At 39.2% G+C, this 24633-nt stretch overlaps 3 protein-coding genes across 3 annotated transcripts; 1 reads left to right on the top strand and 2 right to left on the bottom strand.

Annotated features, from left to right (window-relative positions):
* Positions 1-347: 347 nt before the first annotated feature.
* LOC116178457 (telomerase Cajal body protein 1 homolog) lies at positions 348-3330 on the bottom strand. The gene is made up of 5 exons (XM_031497949.1): positions 2844-3330; positions 2519-2796; positions 1006-1178; positions 748-912; positions 348-700 (listed from the first exon to the last, which is right to left on the bottom strand). The coding sequence occupies exons 1-5, from the start codon at positions 3176-3178 to the stop codon at positions 473-475; spliced, it is 1179 nt and encodes a 392-aa protein (XP_031353809.1). The 5' UTR covers positions 3179-3330; the 3' UTR covers positions 348-472.
* Positions 3331-3625: 295 nt separating this feature from the next.
* Positions 3626-5015, bottom strand: LOC116178459 (DNA repair protein RAD51 homolog 3-like). The gene is made up of 4 exons (XM_031497950.1): positions 4660-5015; positions 4318-4615; positions 4146-4271; positions 3626-4094 (listed from the first exon to the last, which is right to left on the bottom strand). The coding sequence occupies exons 1-4, from the start codon at positions 4944-4946 to the stop codon at positions 3894-3896; spliced, it is 912 nt and encodes a 303-aa protein (XP_031353810.1). The 5' UTR covers positions 4947-5015; the 3' UTR covers positions 3626-3893.
* Positions 5016-6220: 1205 nt separating this feature from the next.
* LOC116177660 (serine/threonine-protein kinase Tor) lies at positions 6221-20578 on the top strand. The gene is made up of 14 exons (XM_031496685.1): positions 6221-6637; positions 6688-6905; positions 6955-7169; positions 9412-12756; positions 14227-14499; positions 14543-14689; positions 14875-14959; positions 16584-16904; positions 16954-17453; positions 17500-17740; positions 17785-17981; positions 18030-18189; positions 19067-19282; positions 19333-20578. The coding sequence occupies exons 1-14, from the start codon at positions 6415-6417 to the stop codon at positions 20473-20475; spliced, it is 7284 nt and encodes a 2427-aa protein (XP_031352545.1). The 5' UTR covers positions 6221-6414; the 3' UTR covers positions 20476-20578.
* The last annotated feature ends 4055 nt before the right edge of the window (positions 20579-24633 follow it).

Here is a 24633-nt window from a genome sequence, read left to right as displayed (position 1 = left end):
GACCGTCTAAATGTCAATTCAGCTTGGTCGCAAGTGACTAAAATCGACCATGAAAATGGTCAGTTGCAGACGATCGCCTGCCGCATGAAGTTGTTTTTGGCTCTAAGGTGTTTGGTTTAGTCGCTTGCGATTTGTCAACTGTGTAAATGGGGTGGCGATACGGCTTTTGAGGACATTTGTTAAGCGACTAATAAAAAACAGCGAAAATTGACCCTTGTAAATACCCCTTTATGTAATTGGGCGGAAGCCTGTTGAGGGCCTACAACAAGAGGGACAATAAATAAATAAATAAATAAATAAATAAATACCTTTGAAATTACTCATTCTGTAATTGATAAGAAAACGAAATCGATAAAACTGTGACTTTATTAATGATATTATGTATTGTATCACAAAGTGACTAACAAAATTGTCCTTAAACGATATTCGTTTAAATCATAATGCAAAATTAATGCAGAGGTTATGCACATCTTCAGTTGTTAGAGGTGTTACCAGATGAAACTTTGAGGTAAGTTCCAACGAAATCAGGATCTTCCTGTTGAGGTCCCACCCACCACATAATTAGAGCATTTTCATATACCAAGACACTTCTGGTGTGATGCAGAGGATCCAAGGTATGATGTTGTCCTGATGATGATGCCAAGATTGGTCGATAGGGATGCAAAGACACTCCATTACAGCAGTCAGTGTGTAGAGGCAACTGTAAAACAACAGTTAACATTTAAACAATCGGCCTAAAATGTTTACCTCCATATGTACTGTGGGAGCTACACTTTGCGATACGTCCCACACTTGTACTTTGCCATCAGTGCCTCCGCTGACTAGCCATCTTCCGTCACTGGAGAGGTCGATTGCAATTTTCTGGTTCGTGTTGCACTGACGTCCCAAACAGAACAGCGGTCGGCCCGGCACCTAAAACGCGACAAGGGTAAACATATAATGCTAAATACAATATTACCACAATTTCCTTTAATAAAAATGATGAAATCGACGAAGTACTCTTACTCGTAGATCCCAGCAGATAATTTCGTTGTCTTTCCTCGCTCCGGTGTACAGCCGCATCCCGTCCATCGAGAACGCCATCGCTGTGATCCCTCCCTTGTGGCCGGTCAGTTTGCACAGGTGCCGGAACGTGCCGTCGCTCTGAGACACTAGCTCGACCGTGTTCTTCCACGTGCCTGAACGAAAAGGAGAGGGTCGATTAGAAGCGGGCGGAAAAAAATCTTTTAAACTACCTGCACTTCTTAACCTTAACCGAATTTAATGAAAATTACGCCCGTCACAGCTTATACTGAAAAAATAAACATTTAAATTTATCAGCACGAGTAAAACTGTCAGTTGGTCCTCAAAAGAGGGAAAAAGATAGTGGGAGAATCTAAACCCAAAGCTTTTTGGCTCCAACATATGCGAGAGGAAGTTCCAGTAATGTGTAGAAAATAACAAAAATGTCCCATGAATGGAAAAATGTAAATTCAAAATTTTACTAAATTGAAATGTGTCGGTACAAAATTATGGAAACGCCTAGAGCAACAAATGTGGTGCACCCTAACTAGAACTCAACCAGGGGCCTATAACACAAGCCGTACAAGTCCTACAATTGTTAGAATAAATTTTATTTTTCATTTGCCTATTATATGCCAACTATACCTATCTGTCATATGAGATATATAAAGCAGTCTATGACGCCCGAGGGCATAATGAGACGACAATCCATTATGCCCTCAAACTGCCTGTCAAATATATTGATGGAGTTATGTAATAAAAAAAGATGCTACTTGATTCGTATGGAGCACTAACAATAATCATTACATTTGTATATTGGAAATGCATTATTTGAAACAATGAAAAATAAAATTTTGTATGCACCTCAGGCATTATTCGATATTTAACCCTCGGGCGACTTACAGTCCCTCGGGCCTCGGGCTCTGTCGCTCTCGGCATAAATATCGCCTTAATGCGCTTGATACATAAATAACTATTACACTTGTAGCTTTTTCATAACACAACTCATTTGCATATACTGAATTTGGTAGGACTTGTAGTTATAGTTACAGGCAGATTACTTGTAACTTGTAGACTTGTTACAATTATATAGTTTGTGTTATAGGCCCAGGTTAACACAGAGTTCCTCGACATTAGCACAGAAACAATGGTAACTGTAGCAGCAATTAGGAACCTTGTCAATCCAATTGAATTTCCAAGGATCAACCGGGTTACCGAGTTAATTGCTATGGTTACACTATCGTTTCCTGATAATTCATATCAATCCAATTGAATCATCTTACTACCAATACGAAAATGGTTGTAAATTTTCACCTTCCGCAGAATGAACTAAACAGAAAAAATTTAAATGATTACATTGATCACAACTACACAAATTTCGCTCTGAAAAGTTAGTAGCAGCATGCAGGATGGATTATCGCTACATGCAATTTCCAACAGCCAGAAATCTACATTGAAATGTACACAAACACTGTAATAAAACTGAAAACGGGTTACAAATATTAATAATACACACCTATAGCGACAACACCTGGTTGAGCAATGCTTGAAACGATGCACGAAGCCGGATGTTGAGTGGCATATTCCAAGTATTCGCGTCCCGGTCTGCTAGTGCTGAAAATTTTAACATTCTTCTTGTAACCACAAAAAATATTCTGACCGTCAGCGGAAAAAGTTACGCTAATAGCAGCTTCCAACTCGTCGACATTGTTGTATCCTCGGTAAGTACAGCGTAGGTCGCCGGTGAAGGCATCCCAAAGATGAATGGGACCCTCATGTCCACTCGCCACCCAACTAAAATACTACTATAATTTTTTCCGATTGACAATCACTCGACTTACCAACAAGTTGCCGGATTACTGCTATTCATTCCGGGATACCATGAGTAGTCGTAGATCAAGCCGTTTTCGGGAACACTTACCGCGGGAGATAGAGGATTAACGGGACGGCTTGTGAGCATGGACTCGCCAGTGTATAGATCGGATGGGAGCTCCACGACGTGAGTACCGGCGCCACGCGCGATTGTTAAAAGACAGGTACCGTCAGGTGACCATTTGCAACACTTAAGGTAGTGCTGATCACTATAGTTTGCCCACTGGCAACGCGCTAACTCTAAAGTTGTGCTTTGAAAATTATAATTTACATAACCCACAGATGAGCCTTCGAACGTGGACATTGTTTAACTTAGGTACAACATAAAAGTTAGTAGACACGCCGAACAGCGAATTATGATAATAAATTAGTACAATGGATACGCGTAAAATTGTTTATAATTTATTCTCACTTCGCCAAAATAAGCTAAACGATGCCGACATGACAGCACAATACGCTTGGGTTGATTGCTATGAAGTTAGCAAGTACATTAAAACGTCGCAATACAGGGTTGTCTAACCGTTATACAAGGTGAGGCAGAATAACTAGCTGTACACTTACAACAAGAAAGATACCTTTGGAGTAGGTAAACTGTAAAACATCTGTCAAGATTTGACTTTAGAATGGAATAAAAGCAAATTTCAGAACAAGCCACAAACTGCCAGGTAAGATAACATCTGAAAGTTGGACGATGAGGTACAGATTGCGATTCACGGCCTCCTAAGCACAATTAACATTTAAACAAAGACAATTGGAAATTAATGCAAGTAGAGAGCGAGCACTATTCAACCCTAGGATATCTGACTCCTCGTTCGAAGTATATTATAAGAAACTGTCAATTGACACTTCAGGTGTATAATGGTAATAATGCTTGTTTTGCAGAATATGTCCTCCAGTAAACAACACAATGAAATCATTACAAATAAAAATGATTATTGACTACTTTGAAAATAATACAAAAGAAAATGCAAATTATAAATGTATCACAGAGCCAGTTCTTTAAATTAATTATCAATTAATTATGCTAATAATGTAAATTCAATTTCACGTTCTGGTTTTAATGCATTTTTGGTTATAATTGCTTTGAATACAGGAGAGGACTTCTTTTCAAGTTCTACTCTTAAATTTATCCTATGATAATAACTTCCACCTAGCGAGGGAGTTTGGTATGCTGCACTGCCGGAACCTATTCTTGTTGTTAAATCATTTGTTATAACAATCTAAAACTGCAAAATAAAATGCCAAAATTATCTGTAGAAAGAATTCAATACCGCAAAACAAAATTCTTGGGACAATCTCTGCACTTCTCTAAAGAAGTTAAATACCACTGTCGTTCGTTCCTGCCCATTTAAAGTTTTCAATGGAGCGGATATGCTGTCAATTACAACCAAACGTACCTAAAAAAACTAATTAAATACAGTTTAGCTAAACTGTAAACCAAACCATAGGGTGGTCATTAATAAACTGTTTCAATTTTATTAAAACTGCCATTAACTCTATATGGTCAGTTATGTAGATGTGCGAAATATTTCCCATTATCTTGTCGACGCAGAGTTCCTCAACTTTTCTTTTCCTATGCACTAAATGTTTAGTTTTAATGAATTCATAATGGTTGACAACACCAAGCGCGATTTGTCTTATGCGATGGGTAGCAAAGCTCTGGTTTGTACTTAGAAAGACGGCAGCTCCGTCCAGACCTCCGCACCAACTGGGTAACTGCACTGTAACACATAACTGAAAACTGTTGCAAGTTGTAGTCTAACAAAGCATTGTCGGTCTCTCTACCACAACTGAGTCTTGCCGGTTCCAGATTCTCCACAAAACTCTGTAATTTTTCCAATGGGAATACCGCCACCCAAGGCATCGTCGAAATGATCAATAAATGTACGAATTGATCCCATTTTTTGCTCTTCGTGGTATAAATCTAATGCTGTTTTTGTTTCCGGAGTTCGAGTTAGAACATCCCAGAGAGGATTATCGGTGTCCACATCTTTGCAGTGGTAGTATCCGGTGGACTTTAATTCCTGCATTTTATTTTCAGGAATGTCTAGTGAATTGATGGGCTGATACATTTTTAAACATATCAGACTTAAAAATAAACTACATAACCTAAAAAAAATTATAAACGAGCGCAAGCCATTTCCATAATGGTGGTGAAGCTAGCGACCAAAGGCATTAACAATGGTGCCATGTTCGTATTCTATACAAACTGTTCAGACCATTGCAAAAAGCAAAATATTAGGATCTATTTTATTATTAGTTTGTAACTTTTTTCTTTATTATTATTTTCATTATACTGTACACTATTATTATTATTGTACTAGCATTGTCCTGTAATTAGGCGATAAGTATGTAGGGCAATATATAAATTAGTTAATTAAATAAATAAAAAGAAATCATTTGGGAGTTTTAAATATATCGAATTGTACCTATTTGAAGAGAGAGTAAATTTATTTGTATAAAGTTCTACTACATCATTTCATAAGGTGGATATTTAGTCACATTCCCAGAACAGTATGGAAGTCCCTATTCTTCGCTGGTGTGATCTGTGGGGAGATACCAAAGGATTAAAGATATGGAAGAATGTGTGCCTGCGCCACGGTCACGACGAATCCAAGATTACATATATTTGAATTAAATAGGCGAATGTCACAATAATTAATGAAGACAAATGAAGTTGCTCCTAATAAGTAACCATTCGAAATGATGTTGCAATTGATTATTGTATAATTATTGTATCTCTACCGATATTGTAATTGTCGCTGCCCGACTTTAAATTCACTATTTCATATTAACACAGTATTAATCAATAGGTATGTTCAATTTCAGAAATTTAAAAAAAATGTCTACGCAGAAAAAGTAAGGCCATCTCAATAGTTATGGCAACGGAAAAAATTGATAGTTTATTCGAGGATAGTGTTAGAAAATGTCATCAGTAGGTACTTTACAGAGTTTTATAGCCCCACATCTTTTCAGATCACTATTATAGGTCTTAATCCGAATTGTTTATAGGTGCATGGTACAGTTTTTTAGACATCTAAGGTTATGATAATTTTCTATAAATTTACAGTGCGTCCCCAGAGTTGGTTAGAATTATTATTATTAAAATTGGCATTTTAATTAACTCCGAGTTTATAAAAAATGCTAAACCTAATTTCGCGCTGCGATTTATACTGTATCTGTCGAAACGCTCAATTGTAATATATATAATACAAATATTTCATAGAAATTAGAGTTGTGTGTTCGTGGCCTTTTTACTAAATGCGTACGCTGTTGCCACATGAAAAATCTGTAGCGCAGCCACGTTCATACTGTACTGAGAGTGTGGCTAAAGATCCACTGATCCACAAGTCATAGAAGAGGTTATGTTATGATGCACTATTAATTAATTAGTATTTATATCTTTTATGAAATGATGTAGTATAATTTGATAGTAATAAATTTGCTCTTCCTTTTAAATAAGTACAGTTTGAGATTTTTAAAATCCCCAAATAATTCCTTCTATTGAAATGGTCTGAACGTCTTACATTGAATACGAAAATGCCATCCGTTGCAATGCCGCACTTTGTGTCGGGATTGAAGTCCCGAAATCAGGAGGTTCGCTTCAAGACAGCACACGAACTGTCTGGCTTCGTAAAAAGCGAGCTAAGAGAGGCGACTCCGGAAGAAATCAACACCTTCCTCGATGAATTTAACCACCATATCTTTGAAATGGTGTCCAGTACGGATGTCAACGAAAAAAAAGGAGGAATATTGGCCATAGGTAAAACGTTAGCGACCACTTTTAATATACTAAGATCCTTTAATGCGCAGTCTGTCTAATCAACGCCGATGTTGGTAACATGACGACTAGAATTTCACGTTTCGCAAACTATTTGCGAAACCTTTTACCTTCAAACGACGTGGAAGTTATGGAATTTACGGCGAAGACTATGGGTAAATTGGCGTTGGTATCCGGATCTAAGGCATCCGAATATGTTGATTTTGAAGTAAAACGGGCCTTCGAATGGCTGGGAGGCGATCGTGTTGAAGTATAGCAAGGATCTGCTTAAAATGTAGTCTCTCAACGTCTATTTGTAGGGGAAGAGGCATGCCGCCGTCTTAGTATTACGAGAACTAGCTTTAACTATGCCCACTTATTTTTATCAGCAAGTCTCGCCATTTTTTGAGCTGATATTCTGCGCCGTACGCGATCCTAAGTCGAAAATACGCGAGGCTGCCGCCGAGGCGCTTAGAGCGGCATTGGTTGTTACGGCGCAGCGTGAATCGGCAAGGCAAACAACTAAGCCGCAATGGTTTGTATTTATTCGCGCTTGAATTGGGTTAGATTAGGAGAAACAAGTTGTGGAAGTTTTCAATTTGATTCGAGATTTCACTTAAAAAATCTTGGGAGACCATTATACTGTAAGAGAGAGAGAGAGGGGGGGGGATGGAGATTTAATTCAAATTTTAATATTCTTAAAGGGTATGATTGCTGCAATTTCCCTATTAATGTCTTGAAGTCTTTATAGTTTATGAAAAACCAATAGTCATGGGTGTAGCAGTAGGCCACCAAAAATGAGACCATAGGTTTGAAGCTGAAACTCAAAAATATTCCACATGGTGAAGATGAAATTTGTCAAATTACAATCTCTTGGAACATTATCGAGACTTTCTTCTACACAAACTTTACAGTCACCAAGACTGACCTGTTAAACGTCTGCTACGCCTATTTAAAACATTCTTCTCTACCTTTCAACTTTCCGATACATTTTCTTTCTTATTAATGCCATTAACCAATTAAACTCACAAAAACATGGCCAGCCCCCCCCCCCTCTCGTCTAACTTGAATATGCGTCTTTGATAAACTAACACATGTGTTTACTCCGGCGAACACCAGCCAACCAGCCTACTTCAAATTAATTAGCTTTACGGAGCGATAACGAACACCTTATCGCAAGACCGGATTTAAATGAGATAAACTTGTATAAAACGTCACGCATTTATTGTCCCTAGTCTTTCTTTACATAAACTAATTGAACACCAAATCAAAATATAAGACGATTATTTAATAGTAGTATTATGCATAAGTATTATAAACAACACTTTAGACATGAGTTTTGTTTATAACAAGAGCAGCCCATGAGAGGATTTTAGGATTTACTCGAATTAATCTCGATTTCTACCTTTCCGTACAGTTACCCCCACCATGCAAACCGGCAGATTAACATACCTCCAATATATTAGTGACTCCCCACCTGTGGAGGGATGTATATTCTATACATCATATAACTTTTTTCTTTCTATCATCTCATCTACAAAGTTTGATAGATCCCTATGATCCTCAAGTAAATCCCCATTTAGCCTCCTAGGCCCACCTACTACTAGGCCTAGATATGTCAACAAAATTCAAGCCGTTTTTAAGTAAACTTTGAGCGTTTTTAAATGCTGAAAACGCCCTAATCGGCACCAATCCGTTTCTAATGAGTAGTTGTATTAAAGCTGCCCATTCACTATACGAGCCCACACCCGACCCAATCAACTGTACAAGAGTTCGATTGTATATTGAAGGTAGTGGACTCTAGATGGCTGATAGATAAGTGAATTACGAATATGTTGGAATCAGTGGCGGTCCCAGGATTTGGTAAAGGAAGGGGCCCAAACCTGAACTTTGTCCCAACACGGAAAAATAAAATAAATCTCGCATAATGGAAATGAGATCGACACAAAATTGATGAAAAAAATGGACAATGGGGAGGACCCTCCCCCCCTGGGACCACCACCGGTTGGAATCTAAAGAGCGTTTTTCGTACCTCATACCTGATAACACCCCGTTCACACGGCGTTGGTATTTTTTTTTAAACACTTTCTACGCGCAAGTGCACATTCCGAATCGTGAGAAATGGCGGGTTCGTCCCAACGCGAGATTGGTCATTGTCAACAAAAAACGAATAAAGTTCTCGTTGTCTCACAAGTGGATGCACCCAATACTTTTTAATTTTCCTCCTGTGACAAAACAGTCAAAGGCCACAGACGTTACAACACTTCCTCTTCTATTTAACACATTTCCCTCTCTTGTCCCATCTTCTATTCTACTTCCCTATTTATTTTTTTTAGTAAAATACGCAAAATTTTCTTATCTAAAGCGCACACCTGTGGCATCTATTTACAAAATTAATTCTCTTTTAGGGATAAGTCTAACTCTTATCTACGACCGGAGAAAAACATGAGATAACTTTTTAAATATTACGCAAATACCTAATTACGATATCACGAAGGCATTAGCGTTCATCCCTTTTAAATGTTGTAGAAATACTACGCCTTGATTGTTTTGAATCACGATCTGGATTTAAAACGGAAGCGTCATGTGAATATCATTTTTTATGTCTTAGACGTATCGTTATTAATCATTATGAGACGAAGCTCGTTTACGCAATTCGTAAAAGATGGAGCATCGTGTAAATGGGGTGCAAGTCTGTCACCTTTGGAAGCAAAGTGACTTATATTTTTCGTAATTTATGTAATTTGCGTCTTACTACAACAATTGCATTTTTGTAGGTATAAGCAATGCTATGACGAAACAGTGGACCTTTTAAGGGTCGAAAAACACACAATCAAGGACGATCGCATTCACGGCGCCCTGTTGGTACTAAACGAGTTAATGCGCTGCGCAAATTTAGTATGGGAACGGAAGTATACAAGCTTGAAAGAAAGCGCCGATATGAAGCACACAGCCGACGAACATTTCTCGACAATAACCGTACAACCTCGATTCAAGTCGCTGCACAACAAGGTTCTGCCATCGTATCAAAACATTTCGTTTAGCGTTCTGCATAAGACGGTGAGCGAATCGTCCGTATGCCGGCAGATGGTGTTTGAGAAGTACGATTACATCTGCCTCGACGTTATCGCGCAGAGCAGCGCGCGATCGTTGCACATACAAAATGTGCTACTGAAAATTTTGCCGCGACTTGCCGCATTTAATCGAGCGCAATTTGCCGAAAACTACCTTCCCATCGCGATGAACTACCTGCTGAACACGTTGAAGGGGCGCGAGAAAGAACGATCCAACGCGTTTATCACAATCGGTCTAATCGCCGTGGCGATGGAGGATCTGATTAAGCCGTACGTTTCGAAAATAATCGAAGTTATCAAATTGGCTCTGCCGAACAGGGAGGGCTCTACTAAGAAACGCGTCACCATCGACGCTAGCGTTTTTAAGTGCATTATGTATCTCGGGCACGCTGTTAAAGATCACATTGATAATGACATCTTAAATATTTTGGAGCAAATGTATTCTGCGGGTCTGACTATGCCTCTAACGGTTTGCCTGCGGGAGTTGGCGAAAAATATACCGGATTTGAAGCAGCCAATCTCGTTGGGGCTTTTAAAGATGCTTTCGCAAATTCTGATTAATAAACCGCTGCTTCATCCCGGTATGCCGCGACAGTTGGCTACTAATGTGCTGCCTTTTAGTAGTTATTCCGATGCGAATGATACTTTTAGTATTGTCTTGGCGTTGCGCACTTTGGGCACTTTTAATTTCGAGGGTCACAGTTTGCTGCAGTTCGTCCAACGCTGCGCCGATTATTTTTTGGTACACGAGGAGAAGGATATCAGACTGGAAGCGGTGCGCACTTGCTGTAGATTGTTGAAGCATTCGATTCACAATCACCTTGGGAATCCGTCCGAAACGGTTACGGCGACGGTTGCCTCAGTTCTGAATAAACTGTTAATCGTTGGCATGACCGATATGCACCCCGATGTACGTTTTTGGGTGTTGTACTCATTAGATAGCACTTTTGATAAGCATCTGGCTCAGGCCGAGTCGCTCAGTGCGTTGTTCGTGGCGCTGAACGATGAAGTTTTCGAAATACGTGAGGTGGCCATGTGCATAATTGGTCGTTTAAGCACCATGAATCCTGCGTATGTTATGCCATCGTTGCGCAAATGTCTGGTTCAGCTACTGACGGAACTGGAGCACTCGGGTACTGGTCGTAACAAAGAACAAAGTGCAAGGACCCTGGATCGGCTTGTAGTAAACGCGCCACGATTAATTCGGCCATATATGGAACCTATACTTAAAGTGCTCGTTCCAAAGTTGAAAGAGCAAGAGCCTAATCCTGGCGTTGTACTATCCGTGCTTAATTGCATTGGAAATTTAGCTGAAGCCACTGGCGGTGGATTAGAATTGCAACACTGGATGCCTGAGCTATTGACGATTCTACTAGAAATGTTGGGAGACGCTTCCGCTCCAGAAAAACGTGGCGTTGCTCTAATTACGTTGGGGCAGCTCGTTGGCGCCACGGGTCATGTTGTTAAACCGTACAACCAATACCCGATGCTTTTAGATGTCCTGATCAACTTCCTTAAAACCGAACAGCACGCTTTGATCAGGCGCGAGACGATAAGGGTTCTCGGGTTACTGGGCGCCTTGGATCCGTACCGACAAAAAATAATCCGTGGTCAAATCGATTACCAACCCGAGGCACCAGTACTGATTGCAATTGCGGATAAAGAAGAGGAATCGAATGCGGATCTGAGTACAAATGAGATGCTCGTGAATATGAGCTCGAGCACCTTGGAAGAATATTACCCGGCAATTGCGATCGCCACACTAATGCGAATTATACGCGATCCGACTTTATCACAACATCACACTATGGTGGTCCAAGCGGTCACCTTCATATTCAAAAGCTTGGGTATCAAATGCGTGCCTTACATCGCCCAAGTACTTCCGAGTTTCCTAAACGTAGTACGCACCGCGGACGTGAATTTTCGCGAGTTCCTATTTCAACAACTGGCCCATCTGATTGCTATAGTAAAACAGCACATTCGCAATTACCTGGATGACATCATCAATCTCATCAAACACTTCTGGACTCCTAACAGCCCTATTCAAAATACGCTCATTTTGTTAATCGAGCACATAGCGGTCGCGCTCGGTGCCGAATTTAAAATTTACCTCCCCCGCTTAATTCCGCACATTTTAAGGGTGCTCAATCACGACACATCGAAAGATCGCAACGTGACCATTAAATTACTGGAGGCGTTGAAGAAGTTCGGTAACAACTTAGACGACTACATGCACCTAATCTTGCCGCCGATCGTCAAATTGTTCGACGCGCCCGACTGTCAGACGACGATTTCGAAACAGGCGCTCGAAACGATCGACCATTTGGCCGACATTTTAGATTTCTCCGATTTTATTTCGCGCATCGTTCATCCACTGGTCCGCGTCTTGGACAACTGTCCCGAGCTGCGACCCACAGCAATGGAAACGCTCTGCTCCCTGATCGTGCAGCTCAGCAGAAAGTTTAACATCTTCGTTCCTTTAGTCAACAAAATAATGCAGAAGCACAAAATACAGCACACGCGATACGAGACGTTAATATCGAAAATTTCCGTCGACACCACCCTGGCGGACGATACCGATTTCACGATGGTGCGACCGAAGCCTAAGAAAAATCGGGAGCTAAACATGTCCGCCAGCGATACGACCGTGATACAACGCTTGAAAGTGTCCGCCTCGAGCCTTCAGCAGGCGTGGACTCCGGCGAGACGAGTTTCGAAGGATGACTGGCTCGAGTGGCTGCAACGCTTAAGCATCGAGTTATTGAAGCAGTCGCCCATTCCCGCTTTACGCTCTTGCCTATCGCTAGCGCAGTCCTACTCTCAGCTACCCAAGGATTTGTTCAATGTTGCCTTTGTCAGTTGCTGGACCGAATTGGATGATGGCATGCAGAAGGAATTGATCAGCAGTTTAGAGCAAGCCTTAATGGTACCCGATTTGTCGGAAATTACTCAGACGATATTAAATTTGGCCGAATTTATGGAGCATTGCGATAAGGGGCCTCTGCCTTTGGACCCTCAACTGTTGGGAGAACGTGCTATGCATTGTAGGTAAGGTCCTTGATTGCTGTTTACTTGCTTAAACATCTCCGCCGTTCTGTACCTATTGTTTCCGCCACGCGTCTATGTCTCAACTCCATTTTTAGTACGTCGGGTACATGGCTAGAATGGGGAAAATACTGCACTTTTTTTTATTGGAATATGCCACTTTCTGTGGTAATAGTTAATACCAAAAGGCAACTTTTGAGATAGGGAGCCACTCGAAAATCCGTGCAGGAAACCAAAGTGGTGGCCGTCAAAATGGCGTCATTAGCCGAAATATAATTTTTTGTATCTCTGCTCTTAATAGTCCGATTTTAATTTTCTTTTTTTTTTGATTGAAAGCTTTTGTGACGAGGAAACTTTTTTGTTATATAACATTTACCTCTAAACCTTAAGGATTTAGCACAATTTTAAAAAAGTGATTTTTTACGAACGGAATATTATGATTTCCAAGTTTATACCTATTCATATAAGTTGAATCATTTTTATTATACAGGGAATCCACCTTCTGTAAGCGGGCGATAGAGTCTCAATTGTTGAGACTAATGGTAACGGTTTGTTGGTACGAGAAGCCTGAGGGGAAGCCTCAAACGTATTTTTAGATATATAGGGTGTTCTCGAGGGCAGCCTATACATTTTGATATTTTTTTAGGTATCCCCGGGTATCCCTTAACAAGAGAATTATTTTTGTAGGTCTTATCGGTTTTTTTTCGTAATGCTAACCGCGAGGCTAACCGTTTTCCGGATATGCTTTTTATACAGGGTGAAAATGTTATCTTCAAAACATTTTTTAAAGAAGCTTTTTATGACATCCACAATTATAAAAAGTTTGCTACCAATCCACGTACATTCAATTTGGGGTCAGTAGCATACTTCTGCACGGTCAAAGGGAGCATACTGTTTTTAAATAGCAACCACTATTTTCTTGACGTAGTGAATTATTTGTCGATACAAATTGATACAATAAAACTCGTTTTTCAAATAATTGAATTTTAATATTTCTTTAGCTAATCGACTTCGAATCGTATAGACCGATTCATCATCAGACCTTAAGAGTCAGAATATTGTGCTGAATAATACAAATCCTTACATATGTTACACATAAAAATCGGGTTGAGCTTACTTGTGATTCAAATTCGTAAAAAATCACTTTTTTAAAATTGTGCTAAATCCTTAAGTTTTAGAGATAATAGCAAAAAAGTTTCGTCGTCACAAGAGCTTTCAATAAAAAAAAAGAAACTTAAAATCGGAATATTAGGAGCAGAGATACAAAAAAATATATTGCGGCTAATGGCGCCATTTTGACGGCCACCATTTTGGTTTCCTGCACGGATTTTCGAGTGGCTCCCTATCTCAAAAGTACAGTTTTTTTTTGGCGTACCCAACGTACTATTTAGTCCCCAAACCTAAGAAAGTGTCCTCTATCTTGCTCTGAACACTCCTAAATTCTAGTTCATTACCTTTTTTTCTATTGCATAGAGCGTACGCCAAGGCCTTGCATTACAAAGAAGAAGAATTCCAAAGAGATACGAGTAGTCATGTGGTCGAAGCCCTAATATCAATCAACAATAAACTTCAACAGAAAGAAGCCGCGGAGGGTTTATTGCAGCACGTAATGCAACGGAGCGGCGACATTCAAGTGCAGGTTCGGTGGTACGAAAAATTGCACAATTGGGACAAGGCCCTAAATCTGTACAGAGATAAGCTTGAGGTAATAGAGCAAGACGAAGAGGCCTGTCTGGGAGAAATGAGGTACTCACTATTGCGGTGGAAGTATTCTAAGTATTGCTTGCAGGTGCTTAGAGGCTCTCGGTGAATGGAGTACCTTACGAAATGTCGTCGAGTCTAGATTTTTCGGCCTTACCGACAGCAATAAGCAAAAGGCTGGGAGGTTGGCGGCGGCGTCAGCGTGGGGGTTACACGACTGGAGTTCAATGGAAAGGTATTTAAACGTGTTTGGGTCATTAGTGGCAAATCCTTTTGTAAACTCATCCCGCTTCAAATTCCTTTTTAGGCTTCCTTTGGCAGATGGACCATTTCACAAGACACAATTTTCCTTGGGAAAAAAATGTAACCCATCCATTCCCATTTAACCGCATTTCTAGGTATTAATAGTGAGCATTGTAGATACGTAAATGTTATTCCGAGGGATACACACGATGGAGCGTTTTATAGGGCGATTCTTGCGATTCACAAGGAGCAATTTGATGAGGTTAGTCAATTTTTTTTGCTGGTTACCACGTATTATTTGCTTGTCTTGTAACCAAATAAAAATCTCAAATGCAATGAGGTATGTCAGTTTAGTAGGTATTCGATCATAACAGTGTGACTGCTATTCTTAAATATGAAGCTTTGGTTTTTTATAGCAAGCTTTTCCAATAAATTGTATGGCCGGGGGAAAAAATCCGTAAGTAACTGGTGAAATTGATTGTCTTTTCTGCGTCATTTGCTATCTATAGCGCATTATCCTCTTGATAGCTTTAGAAAATTCTAGACACAGTGAGTCGGAAGTATAGAAGGTAATTTTATCTTAGTAGGGATTTTGTGGCAAAGATAGCTGACCAATAAGGACACAGCTATGAGTTATCCATTTTAAAGATACAATTCAGCACAATTCTCGTTTGTGAGTTTCTTAACGACAGCTTAATTTTTCTTGGAGTATGGCGATCCTGATTAGCTTTTAAAGAAAAATGGTTGATTTAATTACAAGAAGCCATTTTGTAAAAGGCGTTCATTATTTAATAAGGAATAGGGGGATTAATCTGGAAGAAAATAAGGCATTTGGTTCGGGGCCTCTGGGGTATTCACTGCGTGGTTCTAGTCACAGTTTTGATTATGCGGGTCAAGCCGTTCAATTATCTTAGTAGAAATTCGGTTGATGCGGTAAGTTTCGTTCGAGGTTTGCCAGAGTGAAAGTTGCATTTTACGGACATCATAAAACCAATTTGTGATTTAGGGATTTTTCACTTACGGTAGTATTCACGTCGGCCCGTAAATCGTACAGAAACACAAAACTAACACCCATAAGTGAGTGAATTGAATATATCCGTTTTATTCCCATTAAAAGAAGATCCCGTAAGAGGAAGGCTGAGAAACTGTTACGCTGATTAATCGCACCTCTTTTGCATAAATAATTACAGTCGTATACTAAAACGTGCTGGCATTTTCGTGAACGAGAGGGGATTGAGCATTGTCGTTGGAAATGATAACGGCAACATTGTTCTAAACGTCTGCATCCGAAAAAAAACATTAAAATGAGGTGTGAAAATTTCCGCATTCGCCCTTTAAATCTAGAATTACACCATTTTAAGGTAGATGCGAGTTTCGTTACTATGGTGTAAGCACATATACCTTTTTTTGGTTTTATGTATGCAGTTTTTTGGGTTTTTTTTTCGTTCTCATTTCATGCTTCTCTCGTTTATTTTTAGGTGCTCGACATTTATAATGTGCGTCACCGTTTCATTATAATTTCTCTTATTAGGCTTGAAAGGACTGTTGAAATATTTGTGCGGCTGACTCGAATGAAGCGAAGCGAATTGAGCGGTTAAAAAAGTTTACTGCAGGTGTCAGTGAGGCCAGAATTGAGACTTAAATTTTGGTCCTGTAAACCGCAGGGACCAATATCAGTTCACGTTTCCGTATCCAATCGGTGCTGACCACTGTTACATCCATGTTTTCGTATTAGACGGAAAGTTAAGGGCTCAGTCGACAAAAAAGAAATAACCTATCACGGTTTCAGGCACCCTATCACGATAATTTAGAGAGGCTGTATTACCTATCCAGCTGCTTTATCTTTTTTTTTAATAGATCTATCTATCTATTTATGTATTTCGTAGGCGCAACATTACATTGACATGTCTCGTGATCTTTTGGACACCGAGCTGACGGCAATGGCCGGAGAATCGTACCAGCGCGCTTACGGTGCCATGGTAATTGTGCAAATGCTGGCGGAAATGGAAGAAGTAATTCAGTACAAATTGGTACCTGAACGTCGCTCCAATCTCTGCACAATGTGGTGGCAGCGATTGCAAGCCGGACAACGCTTAGCAGACGATTGGCAGCGCATCATACAGATTCATTCGTTGGTACTCTCTCCTCAGGAGGACATACATACTTGGCTCAAGTACGCGTCTTTGTGCCGGAAAAGTGGATCATTGGTTAGTTTCCTACGATAATCGTGACACTAGCTGACTGTAACTGTTGCAGATCCTTTCACATAAAACCTTGGTAATGTTACTAGGGTACGATCCTTCGGTGAACTCAGATCAGCCGTTACCTTGTAATCAACCTCAAGTCACCTTTGCGTACACGAAACATTTGTGGATGTCTGGTAAAAAACAAGAGGCGTACCTACAGTTGTCCAATTTCTTACGCGAGTATACTCGCCTGACTGATAGCGAAGACGTAACTCACGATGACAGGCGACGGTTGTTAGCGAGGTGCTATTTAAAATTAGGGGAATGGCAAGAGTCACTCGAGGGTGTCAAGGAGAAATCCATTCCCTTAATTTTAAAATGCTTCCAGCAAGCTACCGAACACAACCCCCTTTGGTATAAGGCCTGGCATTCTTGGGCGTATATGAACTTTGAAACCGTTTTGTTTTACAAAAATGAAAACTTGCTTCGGAACTCTGGCCAGACGGCGAAGACCGATAAAACTAACGACATCATACATTATACCGTTCTCGCCGTCCAGGGGTTTTTTAGGTTTGTCCTTTTGCCGATATTTTGAGCACTTTACGTTTAAGTTTAGATCAATTAATTTGTCCAAGGGAAGCTCCCTTCAAGACACTTTGCGATTATTAACCTTGTGGTTTGACTACGGTCAGTCGTCCGAGGTGCATGATGCGATTGTCGAAGGAATGCGCTTGATTGAAAAAAATACGTGGTTGCAAGTGATTCCGCAACTGATAGCGCGAATTGATACACCTCGGGCTTTAGTGTCACGTTTGATACATCATCTTCTCATCGATATCGGAAAATCCTACCCACAGGTGTTGTAGAATCGTTAATATTTAGTCTAATGTCTTACTTGTAGGCGTTGATATATCCTTTGTCCGTTGCGTCTAAAAGTACATCAGTGCTCAGGAGAAACGCCGCAAATAAGATATTAAAGTCGATGAGCGAGCATTCGCCAACTTTAGTCAATCAAGCTGTGATGGTTTCGGAGGAATTGGTACGGGTAGCTATCTTATGGCATGAGATGTGGCACGAGGGGTTGGAGGAGGCGTCAAGGTATGCAGATTGACTGTACTGTCTCCCACTTAACCTCAAATACTTCAGATTGTTTTTCGGTGAACAGGATATTAAGGGAATGTTTGACGTATTGGAACCATTACACGCGGTTATGGATAGAGGGCCTCAAACTCTTAAGGAAACCAGTTTTAATCAAGCGTACGGTAGGGATCTAGCAGAAGCTCAAGAATGGTGTCAACGGTTTAAGGTAAACATACTTTTTTACTGTAGTGGTCAAGTTTCATATTAAAACAGACAATTAATATGTCGCTATTAGCGTTGTATTTATAAAGGGATAGTATGGCAACCTTATCGACGAAAAAGATTTATTGACATAAAATATATGTTCCCTTTCCCAGAAATGTTGCCTTGATTGATCCCACTTTTGTCTTATTCTTGCTGCATGAACAAGAACAACAAGTACCGCTTCATAGCGAACATGAACAAAAATACGTCCCGAAACAAACAGGGATAAAAATGTGTGTTTTGAGATAAACATTGCTTAGACGGTTTATGCGGGGATTTTTAGACACGAGACGACGTTAGCCTTTCAATTTTGGTATGAGAATTTTATTATTTTCGCATAATTGCTATATTTTTGCAGCCAATCTCGCGAGTGGTTACGTGTACTACTTTAAGTACGGTAAATTGTTTAAAAAAAATTATCAAGTACCGATAAAGTTTTACCAATTTTTATTTTGAGTGTCGTAGAGGTTCAATTTTATCTTATGCAAGTGAAGTCTTCGACCCTTGTAAATGTAACTGGCCTGTTACAAGACGATAATGGTTAGTTGGTCATTCTTTTTATTTATGGTTTAGAAATCGTTAAAATTTTCGGGATCGAACTAACGGAATGAAATCGGCCTCAAGTTTTGTGGGTATACTCTCCAATTATGTTTAAACTTCTCAAGAATTCCTAAGAGTCTCAAAATTCTGACCTTGTAACGAAGATATCGGGGGTGCTTTCAAATTTGCTGATACGATATCTATACTGTATGTAAATACAATGGGAGTAGGTTAAAAAATTGATACTTAATATAATAATGCTGATGGAGGTTAATAAGTCTACTCCACTAATTTTTTAGCATTCTGGAAATAATCGGGATTTGAATCAAGCTTGGGATTTATACTATCACGTATTTCGGCGAATATCACGCCAATTGCCTCAGCTGACTTCCCTTGAATTGCAATATGTATCTCCGAACCTCTTAATTTGTCGCGACTTGGAGCTGGCGGTCCCCGGAAGTTACTGTCCTGGTCAGCCGGTAGTCAGAATTGCGTACATTCAGAGCTCGTTACAGGTAAATAATAAAGTGAAGATGTTTCAAAGTTAACAAGACGACTGTTTAAGGTGATCACGTCCAAGCAGAGGCCGCGCAAGTTGTTAATTCGAGGCAGTAACGGCAAGGACTACATGTTCCTCTTAAAGGGTCACGAGGATTTGCGACAAGACGAAAGAGTAATGCAACTGTTCGGGTTGGTAAACACGCTGCTACTTAAAGATCCGGACACCTTCCGGCGCAATCTTACCATACAGCGATATGCGGTTATTCCACTAAGCACAAACTCTGGTCTAATTGGTTGGGTACCTCACTGCGACACTCTGCATACGCTCATAAGGGATTACAGAGAGAAAAAGAAGATTCTGTTAAATATAGAGCATCGAATTATGCTGCGTATGGCACCCGACTATGACCATTTAACCCTGATGCAAAAGGTCGAAGTGTTTGAGCACGCTCTGGAACACACCCACGGCGATGATTTGGCACGATTACTGTGGCTGAAAAGCCCATCGTCGGAGGTGTGGTTTGACCGACGCACCAACTACACACGGTCACTTGCCGTAATGTCAATGATTGGTTATATACTCGGTTTAGGCGATCGTCACCCGTCCAACTTAATGTTGGATCGTCTGAGCGGAAAAATTCTGCACATCGACTTTGGCGACTGTTTCGAGGTTGCGATGACGCGTGAAAAGTTTCCCGAAAAAATTCCGTTCCGCTTAACTCGCATGCTGATTAACGCCATGGAAGTAACTGGAATTGAAGGTACATACCGGCGCACGTGTGAGTCCGTGATGGCGGTTTTGCATCACAATAAAGATAGTTTAATGGCCGTCTTGGAGGCGTTCGTTTATGACCCGCTGCTGAACTGGCGATTAATGGACGCCGGTCGAAATAATCGCTCTAACACAAACGAAGTGGGGTCGCTGTCGGGTACTTCCTCGCAGGATCAGGAGCTGGGATCGTTGAGCTTAAATGTCTCCAAGAAAGGTCTGCCTTGTCACGAAATGGTTGGCGACGGCATTCATATAGAAGCCGTAAGTAAAAAAGCGCTCGCCATTATCACGAGGGTTAGAGAAAAATTAACCGGCCGTGACTTTCCGCAAGAGGAAAACGTCACAATTCCACGGCAAGTCGAATTACTGATTCAACAGGCGACTAGTAATGAGAATTTATGTCAGTGCTATATAGGCTGGTGCCCTTTTTGGTAATTTTTGTCATTTGCTTGCTAATGATATCTAACGAGTAATGTAGAAATGTTTTAGTTTATATTCCCAAATGATGTTTGATTAATTTAATAAAGCCTACATTTTTGCTGGTGTAATAAATTTTACCTTATGAGTTCCCATAATCGATTCAAAAATACAATCTGCTGTAGTAATAACAAAATAGACCAAATACAATTTTTAAAAGTTACACACGCAATTCCACTCGATCTGAGGTCCTAGCTGTAGGGCTATTTTCATCTATGATATTTGTTAAGAAGTAGACATAGGGATTGGTTTTCCAGTACCAGTTTTTAAAGCGTCGTACACATGATACGTATGCCTTTCTGAAATTAATCCTAGCGATTTTGGAACAGATCCATTTTTGACCATCCGTGTGCATGATAACTTGTTTAGAAACGTGCGATCGCTTTGAAAATTGGTACACATGGTCTTAAGGATATAAGAAAGGTCCCTATTGTTTTTAAGTTACGTAGACTATCGAGTCAAAAAGTTTCACTCCAGTATCGTTCGGTATTCAGTTGTATCGGATTTTTATATTTGATTTTGTGACAATGGAAACTTTCCCTAAACATTTCTAAATTGTTCTCAAATATTTGAATAACTTAAAAGTACTGCCTTTTTTTGAGGCTGGAAAAAAAATTATCAAAGATCGACCGGGAAAAAACATTTTCTTATAGAATGTGGCCTGTAGAATCCATAATTTCAAACAGTTCCAAGATTGGGCTACTAGTTCAAAAGTTACAGCCTTTTGAATTTTCTTTCGAAATTGGTTTCTTTTCTAGTCTAAAACTTTTTATTGAGAAGTCTGATCGAAAAAGTACGAATTGTTTTGGATTCTACGCACCAAATTTAATAAGAAAAAGTGTTTTCTCGAGAAATTTTGGTGCAGTCGATTTTTGGTAAAAAAGGAAGGTTGTACACTGCCTTTTTTTGAGGCCCTAAAAAAAATTGTCTCAGATCGACCCGGAAAAAAAATGTTCTTATAGAATGTGGCCTGTAGAATCCATAATTTCAAACAGTTACAAGATTGGGCTACTAGTTCAAAAGTTACAGCCCTTTGAATTTTTTTTCGAAATTGGTTTCTAGTCTATAACTTTTGATTGAGAAGTCTGATCGAAAAAGTACGAATTGTTTGGGATTCTACGCACCAAAATTAATAAGAAAAAGTGTTTTCCCGAGAAATTTTGGTGTAGTCGATTTTTGGTAAAAAAGGAAGGTTAAGTATTCAAATACTATGCGAAGTATTCGAATACTTTACGAAGTATCCAAATACTTTGCGAAGTATTCGAATACTAAATATTTGTGAAAGTATTTGAGTTACAAATACAAATTAATACTGCTTCCATAAAGGTATTTAATTACAAAGTATTTGAATACTTTAAAGGATTTGAATACTAAAAAGTATTTACAAAATCGAATACTGCCCAGCTCTGATTACTTTGATTATTGTTGCATTTAAAACCCTTAGCACCTTTCACAATGGAAAAATGTGTAAGGACTGAACGTTTTGGAGGTGAACATATCACACATATCACTGGGTGGTATGGAATAACCCCCAGTAAACAAAGATCTTTGTGAACCTTGTAGCGAACTGAACGTTGAATCTTTTCTTTGTCCTAAGGGTATTACCCCTCGTTCTATATTCTTTTCAAAGACCCTTAGCACTTACCTACTATAGAATACCTATACAAGGTAGTGTATGTATGTAAAAAATATTAGGTGTGGTATAGGGGACCAAAACAAGCACTTTCTCCAAATAAACCCAGGACCCAGCGTGTTTCGTTTGGGAGCCACCCTCAAAAAAGTGACGAAATTTGAATTTCTTCTTTAATTATTTTCTTAGCAACCATAAGATTATATGAGTTCCAAAGACTATAGTGGCACGCCTTTGAATAGGTTTTGAGCTATTCCCTTTCTGATTTTCCAATTTTTTTTCATAATTCATACCACGAAAGGGCGCACCCCTAAATGGGGGTGCGAAAAAATTCTGTTTTCGACGAAATTTGGTATCGGGCGGTTTTTGAACTTAATTCTGGGCCGGACAACTAAAATAGAGAGAATTTCACGAAATTTGTTGTGTACATACTTCATTAGTGAAGGAACAAAATTGTCTTTGGAACTCTTATATGGTAGCCACAACAAAAAATATTGAAGGAGAAATACAAATTTTGCCACTTTGGAGTTGGACCCTTGGTTTATTTGGAAAAAGTGCTCGTTTTTATTGCCGCTGGTAGCTACCATCTAGTTTTTTTACATACTTTTTAACATGTGACAAAAAAGGTGGGTCTCTAAGTGTAAACTTTGGCATACTGAGATTCAGGTATAGCTAACACTAGAATGACTAATACCGAACATAAAGACAATCGAATCAAAAACAGTAAGGCGGGTTGAAGAATGCAATTATTGTACTGCTGAACAAATGAAGAATAGAAAAAGACAGGCAGTTGCCGGAGGTAAAACGCACCGGGTAAGCTAAACAGAATTTTCAATTAAACCTAACAAATACGTTTATGCAAAGTATAAGCAAAGAGTAACCTACCCTTTGGTATAAGCAAAGAGTAATTATGGTTACTCTTTGGTATAAGTTACCTACTTAAATTATGTATTTATCATCCTTAAAAAATTCTACTTATAAGTAGTGGGGAACCGAAACCTATATATGGTTCACACGGGTTTCAACCCCTGGTATGTAACATATCGATAACTTGACCAGATCCACCAGAGATAAGATAGATAGAGAATATTGAATGTCGGACCAGACCCGCTATAATGGACTCCAAATTGACGTGAAAGAAGAGTGCAGTGTTGCGTCAAAATGCTGAAACGGTTGTATACAGAAGGCATTATAAGAAAGAAGTGAGAACATTGACAGTAAATAAGCGTAGGCCCCAGAGCTGTGCAAAGCCCTTTTGCAATGGGCTTCATTCCAAAGCCCTCAAGCCCGTGTAAGAGGAATGGTGAATGGAAAGCTCAAATTCCTCTCAGCACGAAAAGGGCTTAAAATTCCAAAGCCCTTTAAAAAAGGCTTAAAGTTACGAAGCCTTAAGCTCAAAGCCCTTTGAAATTGAATTGAATTCCTTTCTAAAAATGAATTGAAATTCGTTAGGAAAAGGAATTGGGATTTGGAATTTAAAAAAATTGAAATCCTTGGCAAAGGAATGGAATTCCTTCGCAAAAGGAATTGAAATGTCTAATAAAATATGAATGATTATTACTCTAACAAATGCTTTTCGTTTTTATAAAATCGTTGAGTGAAGGGATAAAATATAATGAGAATACAGGACCCAGTAGCTGTAACGTAATAAATAAATATAGTTGGTTTGCATAAGTGCTGGTTTGGTTTGCTTGCTTGCTAGTGCATAATTGCATATAATTGTATTATAATTTAGTTAAGGCTCTAGATAGAGGTAGGTACTTACACTTTATCCCATTAGAGAACAACAACACCGCACGCACTAACAGTTCTACGTACTAGCGTTGGGCAAAAAAATCGATTAATCGATTATAATCAAACGATAATCGATAATCGGGTTTGATTATTCTATTAAATTAATCGATTATTTGATTAATCGATTATTTGATTCATCGATTATTTGATTAATCGGTTATTTGATTAATCGATTGTTTGATTAATCGATTATTTGATTAATCGGTTATTTGATTAATCGATTGTTTGATTAATCAATTATTAAGTAAAAATTAATTGATTATTATTAGCTGGATCATCAGTTTACGCAAAAAGGAGCACTCACAGCTCACAAGTATTATTTTATTTTATAGCGGATGTTAAAACGTCACTTTAAGCGGAGAGTAAGCTGCCTAATCATTTATTTTTATTTATTTATTTTTATTTTTGACCTTCATTTTCAAATGGACATGGTTTCAGCCAAGGCTGTTCTACCAACCAACCCACTATGCATTTGCAAATATCTATGCCCGAACCCAGATTCAAACCAGGGACACTTTGTTGATTATTGATTAATCGATCTGCCTAGTAATGAACGATTTGATGAAAAGAGTAATGGAATTATTTTTTATTTTTATTATTAAATAATTAACGTATTAATGTATACAAACAGATATTTATCACTCCTTGTACGTGACAATCGACTTTTGATTAAACGATTAGGTGATTAATCG

Source organism: Photinus pyralis, unplaced genomic scaffold (genome assembly GCF_008802855.1).
Source record: "Photinus pyralis isolate 1611_PpyrPB1 unplaced genomic scaffold, Ppyr1.3 Ppyr1.4_LG8, whole genome shotgun sequence".
NCBI classification, from domain to species: Eukaryota; Metazoa; Arthropoda; class Insecta; order Coleoptera; family Lampyridae; genus Photinus; species Photinus pyralis.
This window is presented reverse-complemented; position numbering and strand designations above follow the sequence as displayed.